General features: G+C 40.1%; 1 protein-coding gene across 4 annotated transcripts in view; it reads left to right on the forward strand.

Moving 5' to 3' along the window:
• LARGE1 (LARGE xylosyl- and glucuronyltransferase 1) overlaps positions 1 to 25,199 on the forward strand; it is a 633,432-nt gene that overhangs the window by 521,180 nt on the left and 87,053 nt on the right. For all 4 annotated transcript variants that reach the window (XM_050745851.1, XM_050745855.1, XM_050745853.1 and 1 more), the window contains exons 8-9: positions 5,530 to 5,642; positions 8,134 to 8,259. In XM_050745851.1, coding sequence (XP_050601808.1) covers positions 5,530 to 5,642; positions 8,134 to 8,259 — 239 coding nt within the window. The remainder of the gene's footprint in view (positions 1 to 5,529; positions 5,643 to 8,133; positions 8,260 to 25,199) is intronic.

Consider the following 25,199-nt stretch of genomic DNA (forward strand, 5'->3'; position numbering starts at 1 on the left):
TTTTTTTTTTTGAGACTGAGTCTCGCTCTGTCACCCAGGCTGGTGTGCAGTGGTGCAATCTCGGCTCACTGCAACCTCCGCCCCCCAGGTTCAAGTGATTCTCCTGCCTCAGCCTCCCAAGTAACTGGGACTACAGGCACGCACCACCACATCTGGCTCATTTTTGTAGTTTTAGTAGAGACGGGGTTTTACCATGTTGGCCAGGCTGGTCTCAAACTCCTGACCTCGGGTGATCCACCGGCCTCAGCCTCCCAAAGTGCTGGGATTACAGGCATGAGCCACCATGCCCAGCTAGTTTGGCTTTTCTAAAACATCCTGTTGCAGTCACTCTCTTGCCCCACATCCTTCTCTGGCTCTCAGTTGTCCTCGGTAGGGCTTCCCAAGCAGTGTGTCACACATGAGTGACAAGTGCCAACAAAATGATCTCCTCAGCCTTGGGGACACTTTGGTAGGGCCTGGGGCCTCTGAAACCCTTGGATCAGCCTTTCCAGCCATAAGCCCCTTAACTCCCAGTAGGTTTTAAGAATAGTATTTTCTCCGTAGGAAATGGCATAAGCATGGTTGGAATGCACCTGTGTTGCATAGATGCGAGGCTCTTCCTGATTTATTGCCTGCTCGTGTGTTCAGGCTTCTGTCCTGGCATTTGCCTAAGCCTGCTATTGAAACCGTCTGGCCATGATACACTCTAGTTCTTGTGTAGCCCACTCTTATCATGCATCTCCTACCTCCGTGCTTTGGCCATGGTGTTTCCTCAGACAGCTTCCCCAACTGCCTGACCAAGTCCTAGCCCAGGCCACTCAGGCCTCCCTCCTTTGAGCTCTCTTCATAAGCACTGCGTGTCCTCAGTGTATGCAGTCATCACATTGAATCCTAATGATGTACGTGTCTTATGTGTGTTTCTACAAAAGGGCCTGGCAAAGAATGAATGTTATACCTCCACTAAATATATGCTGAGCTAATATGTTGAATAAAGCCCATGAGATTGGCCAGGCACAGTGGCTCACAACTGTAATCCCAGCATTTTGGGAGGCCAAGGTGAGTGGATCACCTGAGTTCAGGAGTTTGAGAACAGCCTGGCCAACATGGCGAAACCCCGTCTCTACTAAAAATACAAAAAAATTAGCCAGGCATGGCGGCTGGTGCCTGTAATCCCAGCTACTTGGGAGGCTGAGGCAGGAGAATCACTTGATCCCGAGAGGCGGAGGTTACAGTGAGCCAAGGTCGCGCCACTGCACTCCAGCCTGGGCAACAGAGCAAGACTCTGTCTAAAAAAATATAAATAAAAAAGCCCATGAGATTGGTGAAAGTCGGGAAGCAAAATAAGTACAAGTCTATTTCTACAAATTCACACATAGTAGCTACTCAATAAATAACTGTTGAATGAATGAATAAAAGAAATGTGAAAGGCATTTTAAATTTAGAATCTGTGGACTCAGTAATGACTGACTGTAAGAGAAAAGGAAGACTGAGTAGTTGAAGATGTCTCCAGACAAGGAGCGCCTTCAACACAGCAATCCCGGTCCACCTTTGGAAGCTGTACCTAGCTAAGCTCTCGAGACATCAGTCCAGATTAGGATATTTATTGCAGCATTGTTTATAACGGCAAAAACATAGTAAACAACCAAAATGTGCTTCAGGAGAGGAATGGATAAATAAATTGTGGTATATGTATAAAATGGATGATATGGTTACAGTGACTAAACTACATAGGAAATACTAACGTGGTTAAATCTTAAAGACGTAACAGTGGGTGAAAAGGCAAGTTAGAAGAGGAAATACGCAATCCAAAACACACTAAAAATACCATGTGTTGTTATTATATGCATAGAGGATAAAAATGTAAAAACAAGCCTAGAAATAAAACACAGATCCCTCAGAATACTGTCTGCCTTTGAGGAAGAGAGAAGATAGAATGAGATGAACTTTAGATTTATCTGTAATGCTTTAATTTTTTAATAGTAAACGTGGCAATGTATTATAGAATCCATTATATCTAGGTGGTGGGTATTCATTATATTAGTTTCTGTGCTTTCCTGTTATTTTGAAGTAGTTCATAATCTTAAAAATTAAAGTCACACAAAAGAAAAGACTGGCTAACAGGGAGAATGATCCTGCATTTCTGCATTCAGTCATCTGTTTTTTAGACAGGATACTTTTCAAGCAACCTGGCAAATCACATCTGCCACTTAGGACTTGCCAAGTCTCACACCATTTAAAAGCATCAGTTCTCAGCTTGGTCTCCAGAGACTCATAGATTTATCCTGGACCTCTCTAGAGGCTTCAAAATGTGCATTAATGTATTTCATGCTTGTTTCTAGCTTCCCACCATCCCCCCTCATTTTTTTAATACATTGGAGCATCTATCCAACCTAATTATAATTCATTTTTGTAATAAGATTAATGAAATTCTCTTTCTTTTTTTTTTCTTGAGACAGAGTCTCACTCTGTTACCCACACTGGAGGACAGTGGTGCAATCTCAGCTCACTGCATCCTCCATCTCCTGGGTTCAAGCTATTCTTATTCCTCGGCCTCACGAGTAGCTGGGACTACAGGCGTGTGCCACCATACCCGGCTAGTTTTTTTGTATTTTTAGTAGAGATGGGGTTTCGCCATGTTGGCAGGGCTGGTCTTGGACTCCTGACTTCAAGTGATCCACGTACCTTGGCCTCTCAAAGTGCTGGGATTACAGGCGTGAGCCACCACGCCCGCCCGCCCTTTTTTTTTTTTTTTTTTTTTTTCTTTTTTTGAGATGGAGTCTTGCTCTGTTACCCAGGCTGGAGTACAGTGGCGCAATCTCGGTTCACTGCACCCTCTGCCTCCTGGGTTCAAGCAATTCTCCTGCCTCAGCCTCCTGAGTAGCTGCGATTACAAGCACACACCACAATGCCTGCAAATTTTGTTGTATTTTTAGTAGAGACAGGGTTTCACCATGTTGGCCAGGCTGGTCTTGAACTCCTGACCTCAAGTGATCTACCCGACTTGGCCTCCCAAAGTGCTGGGATCACAGGTGTGAGCCACCATGCCCAGCTTCATTCGTATTTTTGACTGGAATATATTTTCTTAGTCACCAGTGACTTACATAACTATATTCTCTTGGTTTGTAACTTTCTAAATGTTTCTTTTCTTTCTACCCCTCTCCCCATTGTTTATCTGAGTAAAACAATCAGATAAGACATTTATGGTGAACAATTTCCACTGTGTACCTTCCTCCCCAACTCAGTGTTCAGTGACATCACATTGCTAGCTTGAAATTAGCCATGACGGGAGTGTTTACACCTTGACAATTGGCAAATGCTACAAATCTGGCCCTTTTCTTCCCCCAGAGAGCTGATGGTTAAACATTACCAGCCTACCACAAGAGCACATGACAGTTTTCTGAGCTGTGCAGGGCAAGTAGCATTTTTCTCACTCAACACTCGTAGAAACGGAGAGTCAACGAAAGACAAGTCTTGACCTGAGTCCCATGGTCCCAAAGTGACATTGCTGGAGCTGTAGTCTATGTGGTTGAGTGGAAGAAGCCCTGGCTTTGGAATCAGGCAGATCCGAGTTTGAATCTGACATAGCTACTTTTGAACTGTGAATTCACAAGTATGTGATGTAGCCCCCTCAGTTTCCTCACCTATAAAATAAGGACATCAAAGTCTATCTTATAGAGATCTGGGGGAGCATTAGGGGAAACGGTATGTCATGTAAACCTAATAAAGCACAAAGGACCTATGCAGCAGATATAATTTGTCCATCAGACTTACAAGTTCAGATCTCTGTTTATTATTAGCCCATTCTTCCCATAACCATATAGACACTGTTCTTTTTTTTCAACTCTACCTGGCCAACCACCTTTCACTAAATGGTGAATATGTCTCTTCTCCAAATATGTGCCACTGGAATAAGTAAAAAGGCTTAGAGTTGACATGTGTATGTGATTTGGGGAAATCAGTTTCTTTCCTTGAGTCTTGGAAATGCAGGTACTAGGTTTCAACTAAGATCATATTTCAACTGCCTTGAGTCTTCCCGACTGACCATTCTGCTGAGCTAAGCATCCTGAAGAGGACTGATTTGGGGGCCCATGCTACAGTTCCCCCCACCAAATTGACTGCAGTGGCCTGCAGGGAAATTCTCTTGGCTTTTTGTGTTCTATGCTCTGGGCTTTTTCTGCTTGCTCTAACTGACCTGATGGTAGATAGTTGCTTCTCAGCCATTCAGCTAAGCCTAAATGTATTTTTCTTTTTTAGATTTTAACTGATGTATTTATTTTTTGCCTGAATAATACATTTAGCTGTTTTAGCTTTTTTTTTCTTTTTTTTTTTGAGATGAAGTCCTGCTCTGTCACCCAGGCTGGTGGAATTCAGTGGCACGATCTCAGCTCACTGCAATCTCCGCCTCCCAGGTTCAAGCGATTCTCCTGCCTCAGCCTCCCAAGTAGCTGGGATCACAGGCATGCACCACCACACCCAGCTAATTTTGTATTTTTAGTAGAGACAGGGTTTCACCAAGTTGGCCGGGCTAATCTGACCTCAGGTGATCCACCCTCCTCCCCTCCCAAAGTGCTGGGTTTATAGGCGAGAGCCACCACTGCACCCCGCTGTTGTTTTAGCGTTTTAAAAAATACAAAAGGGTATCAACAATGGGAATTTCCCTCCCTAAACAACCCTCCATTCACCCAGGTCCTTCCCACAGAAAGTAACCAAGAAAAGATATCAAGAAAGAGGAACCGCCTCTTATTATTCATTTCTTATGAGCTTACAGGCTTCTGGAGCTCACCTTAAAGACCCGGCGTGGGTGGACCAAAAAGACCCCCTTGAAATCAGGAAGACTGAGACAGGCCCATGTGGCTTGTCAGTAATCAGCAAGCAAATTGGCAAAGCCATACCCAGAATAAAGTCACAGAGGAGCTGCTTTTTGTGTGTATGGATAAATGGTATACGTCGTACAAATTCCACCTATCAGCTCAACCTAGTAGGTGGTCATATCTCTGGGGAAAAACACAGGAGAACCTAATAGCTATAAAGAATGTGCTCTGTATCCAGTGCAGAGCTAGAATCTTTTTTTCATTATTGTGGTGTAATATACATAAGTTTACCATGTTAACCATGTTTACACATACAGTTGAGTGGCATGAAGTCCATTCACACTGTTGTGCGGCCACCACCACTGCCCATCTCCAGACAATGCTAGGCTCTCCCTGCCCTCCTCACTTACTCCTTACAACAGTCCTTTGAGGCCTGCATGACCGGTCTCCATACAATGAGGAGGTCCCAGAGAGATGGCTTCACGTCTCTATCAAGTAACTGGTAGGTCCTGGGCTTGAACCCAGGCATATTCATCTCCAAAACAGGTGCCCCATACTGTGGAGCCTCACTGGAAGAATTTTTAGAGGGAAGATTCATCTGCAACAGTGCATAGGCCTCTTGTCTGCATAAGACAGTCATCCCCGAGAGACTGTGGCTGTGCTGTGAGTAGGCGTGCCTAGCTCTCCACCTTACTTTCTTATGTTTTAATTTTCTCTTTTATCCTGTGCTGTGGCCCAGGGGTGATCCTGTTACTTCTGGATAAGCTGCGGAAGATGAAATGGGAGCAGATGTGGAGGCTGACCGCAGAGAGGGAGCTCATGGGCATGCTGTCTACATCCTTAGCTGACCAGGTGAGTGGCCAGGTCCGAAGGTGCAGGTATTCCTGAGTGCGCTGGTGCTGTTTCTCAAGGAAACTTAAAAGTCAATCGGTCTGAATGGTTTTCTATGTATTGTGTGACCCTGTATGCTCTGATACAGCTGCCTTATCCTTGCCAGTCTAAGACAGCAGCTCAACTCTTTAGTGCCTTCCCTTTGTTCATTCATTTGTTCGTTCAGCAGACTCGCACTGAGTACTGTGTACACCAGGAGCCAAGTTCAGAAAAAGGATGACAGAGATAGACGAAGGATGCAACACTTGCCCTCATAGAGCTTAGAGTCTACCGATGCAGACTTATAAGGAGATGTTGATGCCCTCTTCATCGCCAGGTGGAGTGCATAGGGCCTGCTCTCTGGGACCCCAGAATGCCACAGCGTATTTCCCAGGCAAGATTTCACTTGCCTTGCTGGCAAATAGAATCTAACTGTTTTTTTTTTTTTTTTTTTTTTTTGAGATGAAGTCTTGCTCTGTCGCCCAGGCTGGAGAGCAGTGGCACGATTTCGGCTCACAACAAGCTCCGTGTCCCAGGTTCATGCCATTCTCCTGCCTCAGCCTCCCGAGTGGCTGGGACTACAGGCAACTGCCACCACGCCCGGCATTTTTTTTTTTTTTTTTTTTTTTTTTTTTGTATTTTTAGTAGAGACGGGGTTTCACCGTGTTAGCCAGGATGGTCTCGATCTCCTGACCTCGTGATCTGCCCGCCTCGGCCTCCCAAAGTGCTGGGATTACAGGCGTGAGCCACCGTGCCCAGTCCCAAGTCTAACCTTTAATCTAAGCCTTTGACTTAGATGCTGCACTAGTGTCCCTTTACTCAAGGGAAATGCACTTAAATAGAAAGGATAAACTGCCAGGAAACCACCTTGCTATGCAGGCAGCCTCAGAAACTCCACCAAACTGTTAGCAAATATTCATTTTTATTTATTTTTATTATTTTATTTTATTTTTGAGATGGAGTCTCGCTCTGTCACCCAGGCTGGGATGCAGTGGTGCAATCTCAGCGCACAGCAACCTCCACCTCGTGGGTTCAAGCAATTCTCCTGCCTCAGCCTCCCAAGTAGCTGGGATTACAGGCGTGCGGCACCACACCAGGCTAATTTTTATACTTTTAGTAGAGACAGGGTTTCTCCACGTTGGCCAGGCTGGTTTCGAACTCCTGACCTCAGATGATCCACCCGCCTCGGCCTCCCAAAGTGCTGGGATTACAGGCTGGGATTGTTGGCTGCACCCAGCCAACAAATACTCATTTTGTAAAAACCCATTCCTCATGTTGATGTCCTAGGAAAGTCAGAGGGCTCCAGTCTTTGACTTTGAGTCTACCAGAATCACTCATTTAAATTTTCATCTTCCTGTGGCACTGATAGCTGTCTTCAGGCACGAAGATGATTTCTCTGAGTTTTCTGCATTTCACCCTTTCCTTTTCATCCAAAGAGCCAGCTCACTCTGCATGTTTTTGTTCCAAGTGCAATTTCCTGGTTCGTCGAATGCCTGCAACGTTTCATAATACGGAGGAAACAAGAAACCCTGCATGATTACTTTACTATTTTTTAAAGCATTATTATTCAGTATTTCCCAAGCAGCTAGAAACTGATTTCCTTTTTCAAACATGAGATAGAGTATAATGAATGAGTTTAAGAAAAAAATAATACCCAGGTAGCTGTTTTAAACCTGAGGGGGAAATCGTCCACCAGCGTCATATTTCAAGTCGGGTCACCGTGACTTGAGCATGTCCCCCAAAGCTAGCAATTGTGTGCCCGTGTCCAGTGAGGATAGTTTATTCAGCCATCTTCTGCCACGAAGGCCCATAATTCACCTCCCGGCGCCACCTGTCAGCAGCTAGTTAATAAGTATGGCCTGGTGCAAGAGCTTGGAAAAGAGCCCAGAAAAGGTAAAACCTCCCTAGACAAGTCAGAGTTGGATTTTGAAACGGAGAATGCATATCCTGGGCACCATGGCCTGCAGAAATCCAAGGAGCATCCATCACTGAGTCCACCGCAGGCCCCAGGAAGCACTGCTGAGAGGGAGGATCTGTAATTTGTCTCAGTCCCTGAATGAGTGGGGCCACTTGTCATCATGCAGTTTCCTCTCCAGGAGGCTCAGGATGGATAACACAGGGCTCCTGCCTAGGAGGCCAGAGGGGAAGGAGACTTCATTTTTCATATGCCAGCAAGGGTAGGGAAGACACCACATGTCTGCACGTGTGAGCTCACTGGATAGGGCTTTATGAGACCAGCAGGACTCTGGAGCTTCCAGTCAGCCTGGGGCATTCCCCAGTCTCTATCCAAACATTATTGCTTGGTTCCTAGAGATAACAGGCAAGAGAGATGCCCCACAGTGCGAGCCAGCCTGTGTTCAGAGCAGGCGGTTCAAGAGAAGCCCTATCACAGGGGATGCAGTGCCTTGACAGCCAGAATGGACAGCTGGACCATCCGATTGTCTTGACTGTGTCTTTGGCTTTCATCCCCCAGGATATTTTCAATGCCGTCATCAAACAAAACCCCTTCCTTGTGTACCAGCTCCCCTGCTTCTGGAATGTGCAGCTGTCGGACCACACCCGCTCCGAGCAGTGTTACAGAGACGTGTCTGATCTAAAGGTAGGGTCAACACAGGCACATCCCCGGAGGTAGGGTGAGGTGGGCTGAGGGGACCTCTCAGGGGCATGGATGGCTAGGAGATTTATGTGCGATGTGGTGAGAGAGATAAGGGCACAGGAGACCAGAACGAGTATGCTTTTCATCTTTGTGGGGTGTTGGGTTTTTTCCACCCTTATTTGGGCTTTCTGGAAAGCCTAAAGCCTCCTGGCATAAGAACCAGCTTGTGTGGTTATTATTCTTACCATCTGCTGCTGGCTCTTTTGGTTCATGTCAGCTCCCCAAATCTATTCATTCAACTCAAGCAAAAACATTTATTGAAGGCCTGCTCTGCCAGGTGCTGTAGATGTGGATGTGAATAACTAACCTGCTTCCAACTCATGTATGGCTTGGAGGAGGACAGAAATGTGCAAAGAAGTAGGTATTTAAAAAAGGACAAGTGCTGTGACAGGTGTGGGTGTGTGAGTGGGGGAGATGCAAGCATAAATGTCTCATTCTTCCTCACAGAGGGGGGACAATGACAGAAAAAGCCTTCATCACCACTCTGTAGGTACCAAACACTGTGGATGGACCTGGCTATAGAAAGAGGAAGAAGACAGGGTGTATTAGTCATCTACTGCTATAGATAATGCTGCATAACAAGCTTTCTGATAGTGGCCTAAATCAGCAACCATTTATATAGTTGATGAGTTTATAGGCTGGTTGGATGGTTCATTTTTTTACTACTTTAACAGAGTATCTGTGGTCTGCTTCAGATGGGACAGCTGGTGACTGGGGCAACTTGGCTGTCCTCTAGTGTGTCCTCTGTCCCTTCAGCAGGCCAGTGTGGTGTCTTCTCATGGTGAAGCAGAGGTGGCAGAGGAAGCCTTAATACACAGGAGGCAACTCTGAGTCATGGTTGCTAATATCCCTCATTGGCCAAAGTAACCATGTGGCTGATCCCGTATGATTACTTTGAGTAAGGAGTGTGAGTTAAGGAATGTGTCAGAATTCCCTCCCTACAGTGGAAAGAGTAGAGAATTGACCACAACTATTCACAGAACTATTCATACAGAACAAAGATTTCAACACAGGCCTGTCTGACAGCAAGGGCATTTGCCTCTCAGGTTGTATCACGGAGAATTTAGATACATGCATCCTTAAAGAGTTTGTTTCATATAAAGTTTATATCCATTGCAAGTTCTAAAAAGGAAAAAGGATTGCAAAGCTGGCTTTTCTAATAAATTAGTCTTTTCTACTTGGCTTCTGATCCATGTCCCATGTGGGTATTATGTCTTATTTGTAGTCATAATGCATGTTAAATGTGGTTTTCTGCTTTTCATTTGTTTCATATCATAAGCATTTTCTGGGTCAGCCACATGGTGTTAATGAACATTGTATCCAATAGTTAATAGACTATCACCTAGCCACTCCCTTGACCTTAGTTGTTTTCAAATTTTCATAAATATAACTTATATCTTAATTAACAGGTTTGTCCATGAAGCTCTTCCCTCCAATATTGTTGTAGCTCGCCTTTCCAGGCGAGAGGCAGGAGGTTGTGCTAGAAATCAAGCTCTTTAAATTCTTTTTAATAACAAGATTTGGTGAACTTCTGGTTTGGTGAACACTATTGTTGCTGGAGGGTGATGTGCCCAGAGAGGGCATGGAAGCTCCATACCCCCCTCACCCCACACCCCCATACTTTGCCCTATGTACCTCTTCTCTCTGACTGTTCCCAGGTTCCATTACTGATAATAAACTGGTAAATGTAAGTGTTTTCCAGAGTTTCAGGAGCCATTCTAGTAAATTATGGAACCCAAGGAGGGGATCATAGGAATCCTTGATTTACAGCAAATCTGTCAGAGGACAGAAGGCCGGGACTTGCAACTGGCATCTGAAGTGGGCCACCTCATGGGACTAAGCCACTAACCCATAGCGTCTGATGCTTTTTCAAGGAGGTAGTGTCACTGTTGTATTAAAGTATGGGGACCCAGCTAGTGTTGGAGAACTGGTCATTGTAGGAAAATAACCCCACAATATCCAGCATCAGAAGTCTTCTATGTGAGGGTATAGAAAAACAGTGGTTTTTCTCAATAGGTAACTGTATAATTTATAGTGCAAACAAGGGAATGCTATCATGGGTTACAGAGGGACAGTAGGCCAACAGGCAAAACATAGAATTATTCTGTTGACATACTATACATAGGACCTTAGGCCCACAGGAAGAAAGACCTCACATAAAGGCCTCACATAAAATCAGGATCCACAAAGAGTATTATCCTCGGTGGATAAACAGTTAATAAAACTCAGAGTGTAGAAGAAGACAGTAGAGGTTGTTGTCTGTTTCATCCTTGGTTTTAGGTAGAATAAGGGGGAAATGTTTCCTTTGAGATTTTATTTTAAGCCTATGCCTATATTATTTCGGGGGCTGAAATTACATGTGTGGGAGCAAAAATGGAAAGAAAAAAGTAAAAAATTTGCCAGGTACCTGGCAGAAACTAACATAAATCTGATCTAGAAGAATATTCTTAAAAACAAGTCTTCAAAATTTTTTAGGGGAAGTTACAAGGAAAGCAAGGTTCTCAGTTAGGAATCACAAAACGCATAAGGAATTAGGCTACCCTGAGAAAGTGCAAAAACTGAAGACTGGAGTTAAATCTGAAAGACTGCAAATATTGGACTTATCAGATATAAAACATAAGTATTTTTACTTACATGTAGGAATAAAAAATGAATACTGAAAGTAGGATGAAGGAATAGTAGATTCTCAAAAAAATGAATAGCCCTTTTGGATTAAATAGTATTTTTAGAAGTGAAAGATATAATTATTTAAATTAAATGGATATGTTAAGCAATAGCTTAAACACAGTTGAAGAGAGAATTAGTGAACTGGAAGAGGTATAAGAAATTACCCAAAATTCAACACAGAATGAAAAAGAGATAGAAAAACTGAGAAAGAAGCAAAGAAATTGGGATATGTCTCATTGGACTATCAGAAGGAGATAATAGAGAAAATTGGAAATGAGGCAGTATGCCAAGAAACAATAACAGGTTGTATACGTATAAGAATAATCTTTCAAGCATAAGATAACAAAGAGAATTTTCTGCAAAAAACTTCTAAAGTATTGTCAGCCTTAATAGCGAAGAGATTCTCTCTAAAAGAAAATTATATTTATTCTGGAATAGTGCATTGCAATGGGAATATACATGCCATAGCAAACTATGTGCATACCCAGGGAGGTAAAGGAAGAGAAAGGTTTTTAAAGGAAAAATGAAGAGGCTTTTATAATTGGAGATAATTATCTTTGGCCAAAGGATCAGTAACAAAGTTGACACCAGTCCAAGACTGGACAGGCAGTTGCTGGGCAGACATGCCTGCCGAAGTTTTTATTTTGTGTGTGTAAAGTTACAATGGCATTTGTGCAAGATTGTGGTTTTCACGGAGTCTTTTGTGATCATTCTCGTTACCAGACACTTATGGATGAAAAGCCTGTCTCCGTGGCCTTCCTGGTTCTGTTTGTCAGGGTTTTGTTAACACAAATGACTCCATTTTTATTTTGGCAACATTCACATTTCACCCTTTTGATCAAGATGTTTCTCCAAAAGTGTCACTGATCAATCATCCTTTAGTTAGGTTTTCATGTCTTTCAGTGCCAGGATGGACCTCTCCCAGGTTTCTGGTCTTGTTTCATATTGGAGAGAATGAATGGCAGCTAGGAGTCAATGTCAAAACCTTTTTAACCACATTTGAGCTTAAGTTTAAGCTTGAGGAAGTTTAAGCGGGGTGCTCCCTGGCTGTCTACTTGGAGTCTGTAATTAAGTTCAATTTTGTCTGTTCCATAGGCCTATGTTACCATCTCAAAGTGCTGGGTTAGCATTATACTGTTAGGATTTGTACTTCTATAAAAAACTTGAACAAGTAACAGATACAAAATTAAAGAAGAAAATGCAAAGTAAAATTAATAGTGATGTGACAAGAACAATTTGCATAGGGACTTTGAGCAATAAACCTAGGCTTTAAAGACAACCAACTAAATAAACAAAATGACCATTAACCTACCAAGTGAGAAAGGTGGGTATTATTATATCATTATGACATAGAGTCTTGTTCTGACATCTTGCAAAAAGCTATCTACAGCATGGAAACAATCAACTCTCATCATGGTTTGCAGTTTGAATGTCTCTGGTAATGGCATCGGGCAGTTTAGTGAACTTTGTGTGGCCCAGACATCAGGCATGAGACTTATTTCTTAAAATTCATCTAGTTTCAGCTTATAGGGCTTCCAAAACACAGAAATTGCCATTTTTGGTAACTGCATGGAAGAAAGTAGGATTGTAGAAATTTAGAAGAGTTCTATAGGCAAATAACAAATAGCAAATTGCTCTATAGGCAAATAACTTGAAAACAGTGCACACAGCTATCATCTAATAACAGTTGTATTCTAGCTTTTCTTTAGCAACATAACTCATGTCTGCATTTTTTTCTTTAAATCATAGCCATATGGTAAATTTTCTATTTTGTTGTGGTTCTCTTTTATTGATGGGCATGCAGTGAGTGTTTCTTGGAAATGATCAATTTTTATTAAAATATTTCTGGAAGAAAAAAAAGAAAAGAAACATAACTTTTTCTTCCTACGGTGATATTGACTTTTCCAAAAATAGAGTAAGACAAATTTGTTTCTAAAATAAATTTAGTTTTTATCAAATATTGCCTGCAAGAATAGTGATTTGACCACAGAGTAATCTCAGATCTAAAAACCTTTTGAAGCTAAGCTGGTGGCAAGTGCCTGTAGTTCTAGCTACTGGGGAGGTTGAGGTGGGAGAATTGCTTTAACCCAGAAGTTTGAGGTTACAGTGAGCTGTGATTGTGCCACTGTACTCCAGCATGGGTGACAAAGAGAAACCATGTCTCAAAAAAATAAATAATAAACATAAATAAAAACTTCTTGAGGTTAATAAGATAACCCAAGACAGACTTTAGGTTATACTTACAGTCCTAAGATTCCTGGACCTGCCAGGAATTGATAATTTTTATTCATTTACTATAAGGCTGAGAACCCTAGAAGTCAGGCAGTTTATACATATTCTCGGATATGACATTTCAGTCAAAGCCTTGATAATATAACAAATTGTTTCCATTGTATCCTGCTATAAAGAGAGGGTAATTTTTTTTTTTTTTTAATGGAGTCTCACTCTGTCACCCAGGCCAGAGTGCAGTGGTGCAATCTTGGCTCATTGCAATCTTCACCTCCCGGGTTCACGTGATTCTCATGCCTCAGCCTCCTGAGTAGCTGGGCTTTACAGGCATGTGCCACCTCACCCAGCTAATTTTTTTTTTTTTTGTATTTTTAGCAGAGACAGGGTTTCACCATGTATGCCAGGCTGGTCTCAAACTCCTGGCCTCAAGTGATCTGCCCACCTGGCTTACAGACATGAGCCACTGTGGCAAGTGGAGAGAGCAAATGTTATTGAACTTGTACAAATAACCATATTGCCATAAAAATAAGAATACTCACAAAAACTCTCCAAACTTTGGAGAGATAAAATTGGAAGAAAAAGGAAATGCTTCTACCTTGTTCACAAATGTATAGTGTACCAAATTGTTGTGTGCTATAGATAGCTTAGGGAAGAAAATTTCCTTCAATCTGGAAAACAAAACATTTAAGTGAAGAACTAACCGTGTTTTAAATAAAAGTCAAAAACATTATCAGTTACTTAATCTCATGCAGTTTATTTTTGTTCTGCTTGAGCTTGATTAGTAGTTTCATGAATTCATGTTTCTTCATTAGAGTTCTCAAACATTTGCATTTAGTCCATTGATCTTAAAGTTATTAACCTATATCTAAGAGTATTTGTTGGAGTCGCTTCCATAAATTTGTTTGCAAATGCCTTTAAAGAAGAATTCAAAACAATAGCTGTGAATAAAAACTTAGCATACCCATGGCTAAAAATCTGATGGGAGTTCATTATAATAAGCAATTAACATGGAAATTTAGTTATTTTTGTGCCACACGACATCATGTCTAGAATTTTAACTAATGTCATATTAGATTTTTAAGAATTTTATCTAATTTGGGTACATACCCATAAATGTAATGCAAATATCTAGCATCACTTATTATTTGATAGCATTTAGCATGCAGTTCACAAAATAAGACTAATCATTTAATATTTCTACAAGATAAGAGATACCTTCTTTGAGCCTCTCCAGAGGTCCTTCTGGAAAATCCAAAAGTTAATTTCAGGTCAATAAAACTTAAGTTAGAATTTTGATTCAGGGAACCCTGCCAAAGATTTTAAAAGGTTGAAAGCACTTGATGAGAAGTTACTGTGAAGTAATAGTCATTCATGTAACCAGAGCGATTATCAAAAGACAATACGGAAACTTACATGGAAGCTTAGTACTTTCAAAACTCCATTTTCCTAAGTAATCAAATACTGAAGAAAGATAACACAGGAAATTATATTGATAACATATAAAATGTTTGTTTCTTAGGCCAGTTACTAAAAAGGTGAAAAACAACTTCTGCAGGTTGATTGCTTCTCCTTATGAGAAGCCAATGTATAATAGATAACCAGGTAGTCGACCTGATGAAAAGGGTACTTGAGTTTAATCTGACACAGAAGGAATGGGTCCAAGATTATGAGTGTAGACCATATTATACAGGAATGTAAACAAGAAAACTAGCACCTTGAGCAGGGGAATACATGGCCCTTAGTAATAGCATGGGAAGTTTCTTGGTTACATGGGATAATTCAGACATGTCAAGAAAAGGCAAGGGTACAAAATCAAGGTATACTGGTGAAAACATTGCCTTTTTAGACCTTCAAGATAAACTTTTTTGTTGTTTGTTTGTTTTTGAGACAGAGTCTCGCTCTGTCCCCAGGCTGGAGTGCAGTGGCGCAGTCTCGGCTCACTGCAACCTCCGCCTCCCAGGTTCAAGCGATTCTCCTGCCTCAGCCTCCCAAGTAGCTGGGACTACAGGTGCATGCCACCACACTGGCTAATATTTTGTATTTTTAGTAGAGATGGGGTTTCACCATGTTAGCCAGGATGATCTTGATCTCCTGACCTCATGATCAGCCCACCTCTGCCTCCCAAAGTGCTGGGATTACAGGTGTGAGCCACCACACCTGGCCCAAGATAAACATTTAATGGACAAGCCATAACAGCAGAGTTAGAACAGGTGATGGGGGGTGGGGGTGGGGGTGGGAAGTTACAGGAAGGAATGGAAAACTTAAAGGAGAGAGTTATCCCAGGCCTTTTCAACGGTAGAAAGAGGACGAGCAGAAGGCAATGATGTAAGACCTGAAAATCACATACAGCAAGATACAGCAAAAGTTGAACTTCTGAGATATGAATCTGAAAAGCTTCCAGAGGAAAACTCTACCTCAAGAAGTGAAATTACCATTCTAAATGAAGAAGACAGCATTTCCTTTTCTTTTTATCTTTTTTTCTTTTTTTTTTTTTTTTTTTGAGATGGAGTCTTGCTCTGTTGCCCAGACTGGAGTGCAGTGGCACGATTGCAGCTTACTGCAACCTCCATCTCCCAGGTTCAAGCGATTTTCCTGTCTCAGCCTCCTGAGTAGCTGGGATTACAGGCATGTGCTACCACGCCTGGCTAAAATTTGTATTTTTAGTAGAGATGGGGTTTTGCCATATTGGCCAAGCTGGTCTCAAACTCCTGACCTCAGGTGATCCACCTGCTTTGACCTCCCAAAGTGCTGGATTATACGTGTGAAGAAGACAGCATTTCTGACCTGAAACTGGGGAAATTAAATATATCTCAGGAAGAAATTTTGCAGAAATAGAAACTGCACTTCAGAAGATGGCAGTTAAACAGATTTCAGAATTAAAAATTATAATCTCTTGGGGTTTTACGAAGAGCAGATCAGTACCTCAAGAAAACTTTGTTCTAACATAGGGGATGAAATTTTTAGTTTTGTTTTAATGTATTTTGTTGATAGCAAAGCTCAATCTTTAGGAAGACTTAGAAACAATTCCCTTCTAATTACAGGCAACTTGATCACACACACAATTTCTTTTATAAATTCATCCTTTACAAACTTTATCATGACTTACTCAGACCTTTCACAACATGCTTAAGCTTTCTGCTGTGTTGTTTACTTTCTCTTTATTAAATAACCAGTCATTTTAAGACAAAAATTTACCACATAAGATTCTTTCTCATAGAAAATTCTCCTTTCTTTTTAACCGTCCTTACCAAAAATACATCCTTATATCCATAACTTTCTTCACATTACTCTCCTGCTTACTGATTCCTATCTTGTTTCTATTTCTTTTTTAAATTTACTTTTCAAGGCAACCTTTAAGTAACCTCTGAACTGGACAAAATTATTCTATTTTCTCAATAAGGAATATATTTTTTATGCATTGTAATTTTGCTCATCAAAAACACATCTTATTTTGGTATACTTTGTGATATGGTTTGGCTGTGTCCCCACCCAAATCTCGTCTTGAATTGTACCTCGCGTAATTCCCACATGTTGTGGGAGGGACCTGGTGGGAGATAATTGAATCATGGGAGCAGTTTCCCTCATAAACTTCTCATGGTAGTGAATAAGTCTCAGGAGATCTGATGGTTTTATAAGAGATTTCCCTTATTGCTTGGCTGTCACTCTGTCTTTCCTGCTGCCATGTAAGACTTGCCTTTTGCCTTCCACCTTGATTGGGAGGCCTCCTCAGCCACGTGGAACTGTGAGTCCCTTAAACCTCTTTTTCTTTATCAGTTACCCAGTCTCAGATATGTTTTTAACAGTAGCATGAAAATGGATTAATACACTTTGTATACAGAATTATATATAAATTAATTAGGATTTTATTCTTAGTAACCTGAATTTCTAGTGAAAATCTAGGAGGCCAAAATTTTGAATTCTTTGTCACATGTCAGCATTTTGTAATAAGAATCGTTTCATAATTTTTAGAAACATGTTTTAATAGACTCAAATATATTTAAGAAGCCAAAAACAACTTTTATTTATTTATATTCAGCAATTTGTTCTTATTTTTATGGAAATGACCCAGACATTTGATGAGTGTTTATTATTTATTATAACATAGCATAACCTTATGATTTTAAAGTATATGAAAAGTTATTTTATAAACATTTATTCCACGTTCCATTTATTCCGAATGTTTATTTTATAAACATTTACTCCATTTACATTTACCTGATTTACTTATTTTTAACAATTCACCTACATTGCTTATGAAAACTGAAATATTACACAAAGCAAATCATCATTTCAAGTTATATTACTGTTAACCATGTTTGTATTTTGTGAATACCAGGTGTTTGCTTAAGTAAGAACCTGAAAGTAAAATACATGAGTATTTTGCCTATAACTCAGAAGCTACAACTGTTTTTATTAAACCAATAATATTAAATTAGCCCTACTTATCAAAGAGTTACACAAAGATTATTCTGTTTTCAAGTTGAGTTCATAGTTTCATGACTTTAAAACATGTAGCAGAAACAAATACAAAACCCAGCCAAAAATGTATGCTGCCAGTTTTGAAGATATTTGTATTTTTACTTTACCAGTGATTTAAAAACCAACTTGTTTATCAAAGTTTTATTTAAGTCACAGGAACTAAAAGGCATTTGGGTTAATTACTATGTATTTTATATGTGTGATAATTCATCTAAGCCAATCAAAATAAAATTTCTTAGATTTTTTTTTGACCAACTGTTCCACATTTTACTATGTAGATTATAGCATAATATATATTATATAACATAATGTGTTATATAGTATGTATTATTCATATAACATGTTATATAACATGTATTCACATTATGTTATATGAATAATATACTATGAATATATTTCATACATTTTATTATACATTTCTAAGATTTTACTATGTATATATAACATAACATTATAAAACATAAATGTTACATAATAACATGTATTCATGTTATGGTTTATGAATATTATTCATTATGTTATATTCATTAACATAATATTCATTGTTATGTGTATTATTCATACAATATAATATATAATAATATATTATATATAATAATGTTATATAATAACATGTATTATTATAACAACTATTCCAGATTTTACTTTGTAAATACATCATATTATATAACATAATACCTGTACATGTTGGTAACCACACCTAAACACATAGAGACACACAAAGATCTTACTGCTTTTATTTTAGAATTTTAGCCATGAGATAGTAATACAAATTCACCCGTTTACAAAACAACAGTTGGATTCAAATTATGTTTCCGACAAAACTGGCACCTTTTTACATGGCTAAACTTTATTTGCTTCAATTGCTAATCTAATGAAGGCTAACAATTGAATGCTATCAAAGCAATTGAATGGATCGAAGTTTTGGATAAAGCAGTTTGGTTTTTTAAAAAACCTCTTTTACCTGTTTTTGTTTGCTTTCTTCAGCTTCAAATGAGTTTACATTTTAGCTGGGACTGACTGAATTGTATAAGAAAAACAAAATCTCCAGTGGCCTTGAATTAGTAACACATTTATCTTTTGTTCGCTGATCCCCTTTGCTAGTCAATGGTTATGGGGAAGCATCTTTTTTTTTTTTTTTTTTTTTTTGAGACGGAGTCTGGCTCTGTCGCCCAGGCTGGAGTGCGGTGGCTGGATCTCAGCTCACTGCAAGCTCCGCCTCCCGGGTTTACGCCATTCTCCTGCCTCAGCCTCCCGAGTAGCTGGGACTACAGGCGCCACCACCTCGCCCGGCTAGTTTTTTGTATTTTTTTAGTAGAGACGGGGTTTCACCGTGTTAGCCATGGGGAAGCATCTTAACAAGAGTTTTGTTTTCCAGCTATTTTTTTTTAACGGCCTCTGTATGGCAGACACAACAGTTTTTATGCTGGAAAGAGATACCTTGTATTACTGCTCTGACCTCAAGATTTTGACCTGAGAGCCTAACCTTCATAATCACTTATCTAATTTTTATTCTTTTAGGCTGTCAATCCCCTTAATTAAGTGCTCTAGCACCCTAAGCAATTGGTAGCCAGGCAAACCCAAATTTACATTTGCAAAAGATGTATAGGTTGTTGGTTACTGTGGAGCTGTTTAATATGTAAAGCCATTTATTTGAAAGCCCTTTAACACTTTTTTGTTTTAATCTTGGCTAGAATGCCATAAGCACTGAATTTTATCTCAACACCAGCAGAAAAGTCAACTGATTTAGGCCAGGTGCAGTGGCTCACGCCTGCAATCCCAGCACTTTGGGAGGCCGAGACAGGTGGATCACTTGAGGTCAGGAATTCAAGACCAGCTTGGGCAACATGGGGAAACCTGGTCTCTACTAAAAATATAAAAATTAGCCAGGTGTGATGGTGTGCACCTGTAATCCCAGCTACTCAGGAGGCTGAGGCAGGCAAATTTCTTGAACCCTGGAGGCAGAGGTTGCAGTGAGCCCAGATTGTGCCACCGCACTCCAGTCTGGGCGACAGATCAAGACTCTGTCTCAAAGAAAAAAAAAAGGAAAGGAAAAAAAGTCAACAGATTTAAAGTAGGCAGTAAAAAAAGTAGAGATAGAGAACTAAGAAGGCTCTATGTGTTATCCATATAATCACAAACTCTTAATTTGGAAAAAAAAAAAAAAAAAAGAAGCTTGGGGAGTTCTAATGATCTGTGTTGTGACTGCTGATCCAAAAACATGCATGAGGAAAGCCTTGTAATTGGCTGGAATCTGAAAACCTGGCACATCTTCATGTTGGAGAATCCCATTCTATTTCTTATCAATCTCTTGAGAGCAAAGAAAATTCCATAAATCCTATCAGAGAATGTCAGGATTTTGGACTCGTGTCTCTTCCTGTGACATTTTGGTAATGTTCATTATTATTATATCTGATTTAAAATACTACATAAACTTAGTTGACAAAGCAGCGGCAGGATTTGAGAAGACTGACTCCAATTTTGAAAGAAGTTCTATTGTAGGTAAAAATTATCAAACTGCATCACTTGCCACAGAGAAACTTTTCATGAAAGGAAGAGTCGATCCTTGTGGGAAACTTCATTGTTACCTTATTTTACGAAATTACCACAACCACCCCAACCTTCAACAACCACCACCCTGATCAGTCAGCAGCCATCAGCACCAAGACAGGACCCTCCACCCACAAAAGGATTGTGACTCACTGAAGGCCAGGTGATCATTAACATTTCTTAGAAATACAGTATTTCTTAATTAAAGTACATATTTTTTTAGACATAATGCTGTTGTACACTTCACAGACTACAGTGTAGTTTAAACACAATTTTTATATGCATTGGAAAACCAAAAAATGTGACTTGCTTCATGCGGTATTCACTTTATTGCAGTAGTCTGAAACCAAACCCACAATATGTCCAAGTTATGCCTGTATATGTATATATCTGTCCAAATACACACACACACATACACACACACACACTCAGAGAGAGCTCATTAGAACTCCAGGGAGAAATTCATAAGTCCATTTTCATCGTGAAATATTTAACATGTTTTTTTTATTTTTTCCTTTTTTTTTTTTTTTTTTTTTTTGAGAAAGAGTCTTACTCTGTTGCCCAGGCTGTGGTGCAGTGGCATGATCTCAGCCCACTGCAACCTTCGCCTCCCGTGTTCAAACGATTCTCCTGCTTCAGCCTGCCAAGTAGCTAGGACTATAGGTGGCCTCCACCATGCCCGGCTAATTTTTGCATTTTTGGTAGAGACAGGGTTTCACCATGTTGGCCAGGCTGATCTCAAACTCTTGACCTCAGGTGATCCACCCACCTCGGCCTCCAAAAGTGCTGGGATTACAGGTATGAGCCACCGCACCCAGCCCATATTTTTTTTCAAATGTTGAAATATCAAAAGACAAAAATTACTAAGACTATAGAAGATTTAAACTACACAGTTAATACGCTTGACTTATTGGGCAAATAAGGAACCTTGTACCTAATGACCTGAGAGTATACATCCTTCTTAGGCTCATATGGAGCATTAAATAAAAGAAACCAAGTAGTAGACATCAGTACATTTCAAAGAATGATATTATACCATAGTTCTCTGAAGAAAGCAAAATTAAATAAGAAGGCAGTAACAATAATTTTTTTTTTTCTTTTTTCTTTTTGAGATGGAGTGTTGCTCTGTTGCCCAGCCTGGAGTGCAGTGGCCCAATCTCGGCTCACTGCAAGCTCTGCCCCCCGGATTCACGCCATTGTCCTGCCTCAGCCTCCCGAGTAGCTGGGACTACAGGCACCCACAACCACACCCGGCTAATTTTTTGTATTTTTAGTAGAGACAGGGTTTCACCGTGTTAGCCAGGATGGTCTCGATCTCCTGACCTCATGATCCTCCCGACTCAGCCTCCCAAAGTGCTGGGATTACAGGCATGAGCTACTGTGCCCAGCCAAAATTTTAAAAAACCTATTTGATTACAATTGAAAACATATTTTTACATTACTCATGGTTCTAAACAGAAATCATAATTTAAACTGAAAACTACTTAGAGCCTAAATGAAAATAAAAATAATATGTCAAAATTAATGGGATAAAATAACATGTAGGGAAAGGTATATCCTAAAATATTTATATTGAAAAGAAGAAAAGTTGAAAATTAATAAGCCAAGTTTACAAATCAAGATGATATATTAATATAAACAACGTTAGAGTCGGCCGGGCATGGTGGCTCATGCCTGTAATCCCAGCAACTCAGGAGGCTGAGATGGGAGGATCCCTTGAGTTCAGGAGTTTGAGACCAGTCTCAGCAATATAGCAAGACCCCCATATCTACAAAAAAATAAATAAATGCGGGATTGGGGGTGGGGCAGTGGTGGTAGCTACTTGAGTCCCAGCTCCTAGGGAGACTGAGGCAGGATTACTTGAGCCCAAGAGTTCCAGACTGCAGTAAACTATGATTGCACCACAGTACTATAGCCTGGGTAACAGAATGAGACTCTGTCTCTAAAAACAAAGCACAATAAAACAGAACATTAAATTCAAATAAAATAAAATTGAAGTTGGTCAGCAAATGGTTCAATAAAGTCAAAAATTTGAAAGGGACCAGTAAAATAGACAAAACTATGGCGAGAGAGTCGTCAAGAAAAAAGAAAGTGAATTCACCAAGAAATGAATAGGGGTGCATAATTCCAGGTCCATTTACTCATTCTCTCAATGTTTTTGAGCAAGTGACTTCTGAGTTCTAGATATATAGCAAAGATTAAAGCAATCAGTCTCAGTTGGTGGAGCTTTCAATCAATTAGCAGAAGTGAAAAAAAATAGAATATTGTGAACAACATTATGTCAACAAATTTGAGAATTTTTGTTAAATGAACAAATTCCTAGAAATATGTTATTTACCAAAACCGATTCAAGAAAAAAATATAAAGTTTAGATTATCTTCTGGCCATTGAACCTTTGAAAACAGTACCCCTAGACAGTAAGTAGAAATAAGTTCTACTCATTTTTTTAATCCAAGGACATTTCCAATTTTAAATAAACTTTCCTAGAGAATATGAAAAGAGGAACACTTTTTAACCCATTCCGCAAGCAGGATATTATCAACACCAAAATCAGACAAAAAAAAAAGTGTATTAGTCTGTTATCATGCTGCTAATAAAGACACACCCGAGACTGGGTAATTTATAAAGTAAAAAGGTGTAATTGACTCACAGCTCCACATGGCCGGGGAGGCCTCACAATCATGGCGGACTCACAGTTCCACAGGGCCGAGGAAGCCTCACAATCATGGCGGACTCGTAGTTCCACAGGGCCGGGGGAGGCCTCACAATCATGGCGGACTCACAGTTCCACAGGGCCGAGGAAGCCTCACAATCATGGCGGAAGGCAAAAGAGGAGCAAAGTCACCTCAGAAGATAGGAGGATTGCAAGCCAGTCTCACGCATGAATGTAGATGCAAAAATCTTAAGCAAAATATTTAGCAAACCAAATCTAGCCATGTATAAAATAGATAATATATCATGGCCAAGTTGAGTTTATTCCAGGAAAGACAAGAGTGATTTAGCATTGAAAAATCCACAAGTGTTGTTCAGCATGTTAATAGATTAAAGGAGAAATACCAAATAATCATCTAAACAGATGAAGCAAAGTTATTTGACAAAATTACATGCTCATTCATGATAAAACTCATAAATAGTAACTAGTGAAAACCTACAGTAAACTATTGCGAGCATTTGCTCTGGGTCGTGCCAATTAATCAGTTGGAAAGAGGAGAACGTGTAAGAGCACGCACACATTTATGAAAGTATTTTGGTATATGAAGAGGCGACATACCTGATCACTGAATAAATGATTAAGTTTCCCATAAACGGTGCTGAGACACCTGATTATCCACATGGAAAAAATTTAAGTGGATCTCTGTCTCATACCATGCACAAAATTAATTCCAGATGGATTAGAAACTTAAAAAGTGAAGGGCTAAAATAAACTATTTTTTAAATGAAAAGGGAAATAGCTTTAAGACTTCAGAATGGAGAAGTATGTATTCAACAAGACATCAAAAATATATATCATAAATGAATGAATCCGTAAATTCAATCACATTGATATTAATAACTCCATCAAAGGGGCGTTAAAAAGAGAAAAGCAGGCCAGGCACAGTGGCTCACGCCTGTAATCCCAGCACTTTGGGAGGCCACAGCAGGTGGCTCACTTGAGCTCAGGAGTTCGAGACCAGCCTGGCCAACATGTGAAACCCCATGTCTACTAAAAATACAAAACTTAGCCAGGCGTGGTGGCACAGGCCTGTAGTCCCAGCTACTTGGGAGGCTAAGGCAGGAGAATTGCTTGAGTCTGGGAGGTGGAGAGGTTGCAGTGAGCCGAGATCATGCCACTGCACTCCCACCTAGGCAACAGAGCAAGACTCCGTCTCAAAAAAAAAAAAGAGAGAGAGAAAAGCAAAAGATAGATATTTCAACACATGTAACTGACAGAAGAGCAGTAAACAAAATATATAAACAATTCTTAATGAATGATAAATCTGTAAAAGATGTAAACAGTCCTTTTACTTGGTTGCCAGGCAAATGGCCAATAAACACATGAAAAGATATACAGCCTCACTGTTAATCAGGGAAATGAAAAGACCACATTATTAAAATCATAAATAATGTTATAGCCACCAAATTGGAAGAGTGATACTATCAAGTCTTAGTTGATCAGTGGTGGTCTCTTATGTTACCCATATGAGTGTGTATGGATACACCAAATTGGAAAACACTTTGGCACTATATTGAAAAATTGAAGTGGAATATACCTTACAATCTGGGTCTTGGATGTAATTGGTCACAAATGGAGAAGTGGATGACTTTCTAAAGAAAGTCAGATTCAGCTATCAGTGAGCAAATTACAACAGATAGAAGTAGTGCTTTGGAAGGCCTGTGTCTTCCTGATAAATGACATTTCTTGACCAGGCAGGGCACAGGAGACTTCTAAACTCTCAAGTCTTTTTATATCAAAAATAAAAACGTAAAAATTCCATAAAAATAAGTACAACTAAAAACTTTGGCAGGCCTTGAAAAGGAATAAAATTCTGAAGGCCAGGCATGGTGGTTCATGCCAGTAATCTCTTTTGGGAGATTTGGGAGGCTGAGGCAGGTGGATTGCTTGAGCCCAGGAGTTTGAGAGCAGCCTGGGCAACATAGTGAGACCCCCATCTCTACAAAAAATACAAAAATTAGCTGGGCGTGGTGGCGTGTGCCTGTAGTCCCAGCTACTTGGGTGGCTGCGGTGGGATGTTCCTGTGAACCCAGGAGGCAGAGGATGCAGTGAGTTGTGGTTGTGCCACTGCACTCCAGCCTGGGCAACAGAGTGAGACCCTGTCTCAAAAACAAACAAAACGAAACAAAAAACTGACATATGCTATAACTTGGATGAACTTTGAGGACGTTATGCTAAGTGACCTAAGCCAAACACAAAAGGACGAATACTGTATTATTTCACTTAAATGAGTTATGTAAAGTGG

The sequence above is a fragment of the Macaca thibetana genome, chromosome 10 (assembly GCF_024542745.1).
Source record: "Macaca thibetana thibetana isolate TM-01 chromosome 10, ASM2454274v1, whole genome shotgun sequence".
NCBI lineage: Eukaryota > Metazoa > Chordata > Mammalia > Primates > Cercopithecidae > Macaca > Macaca thibetana.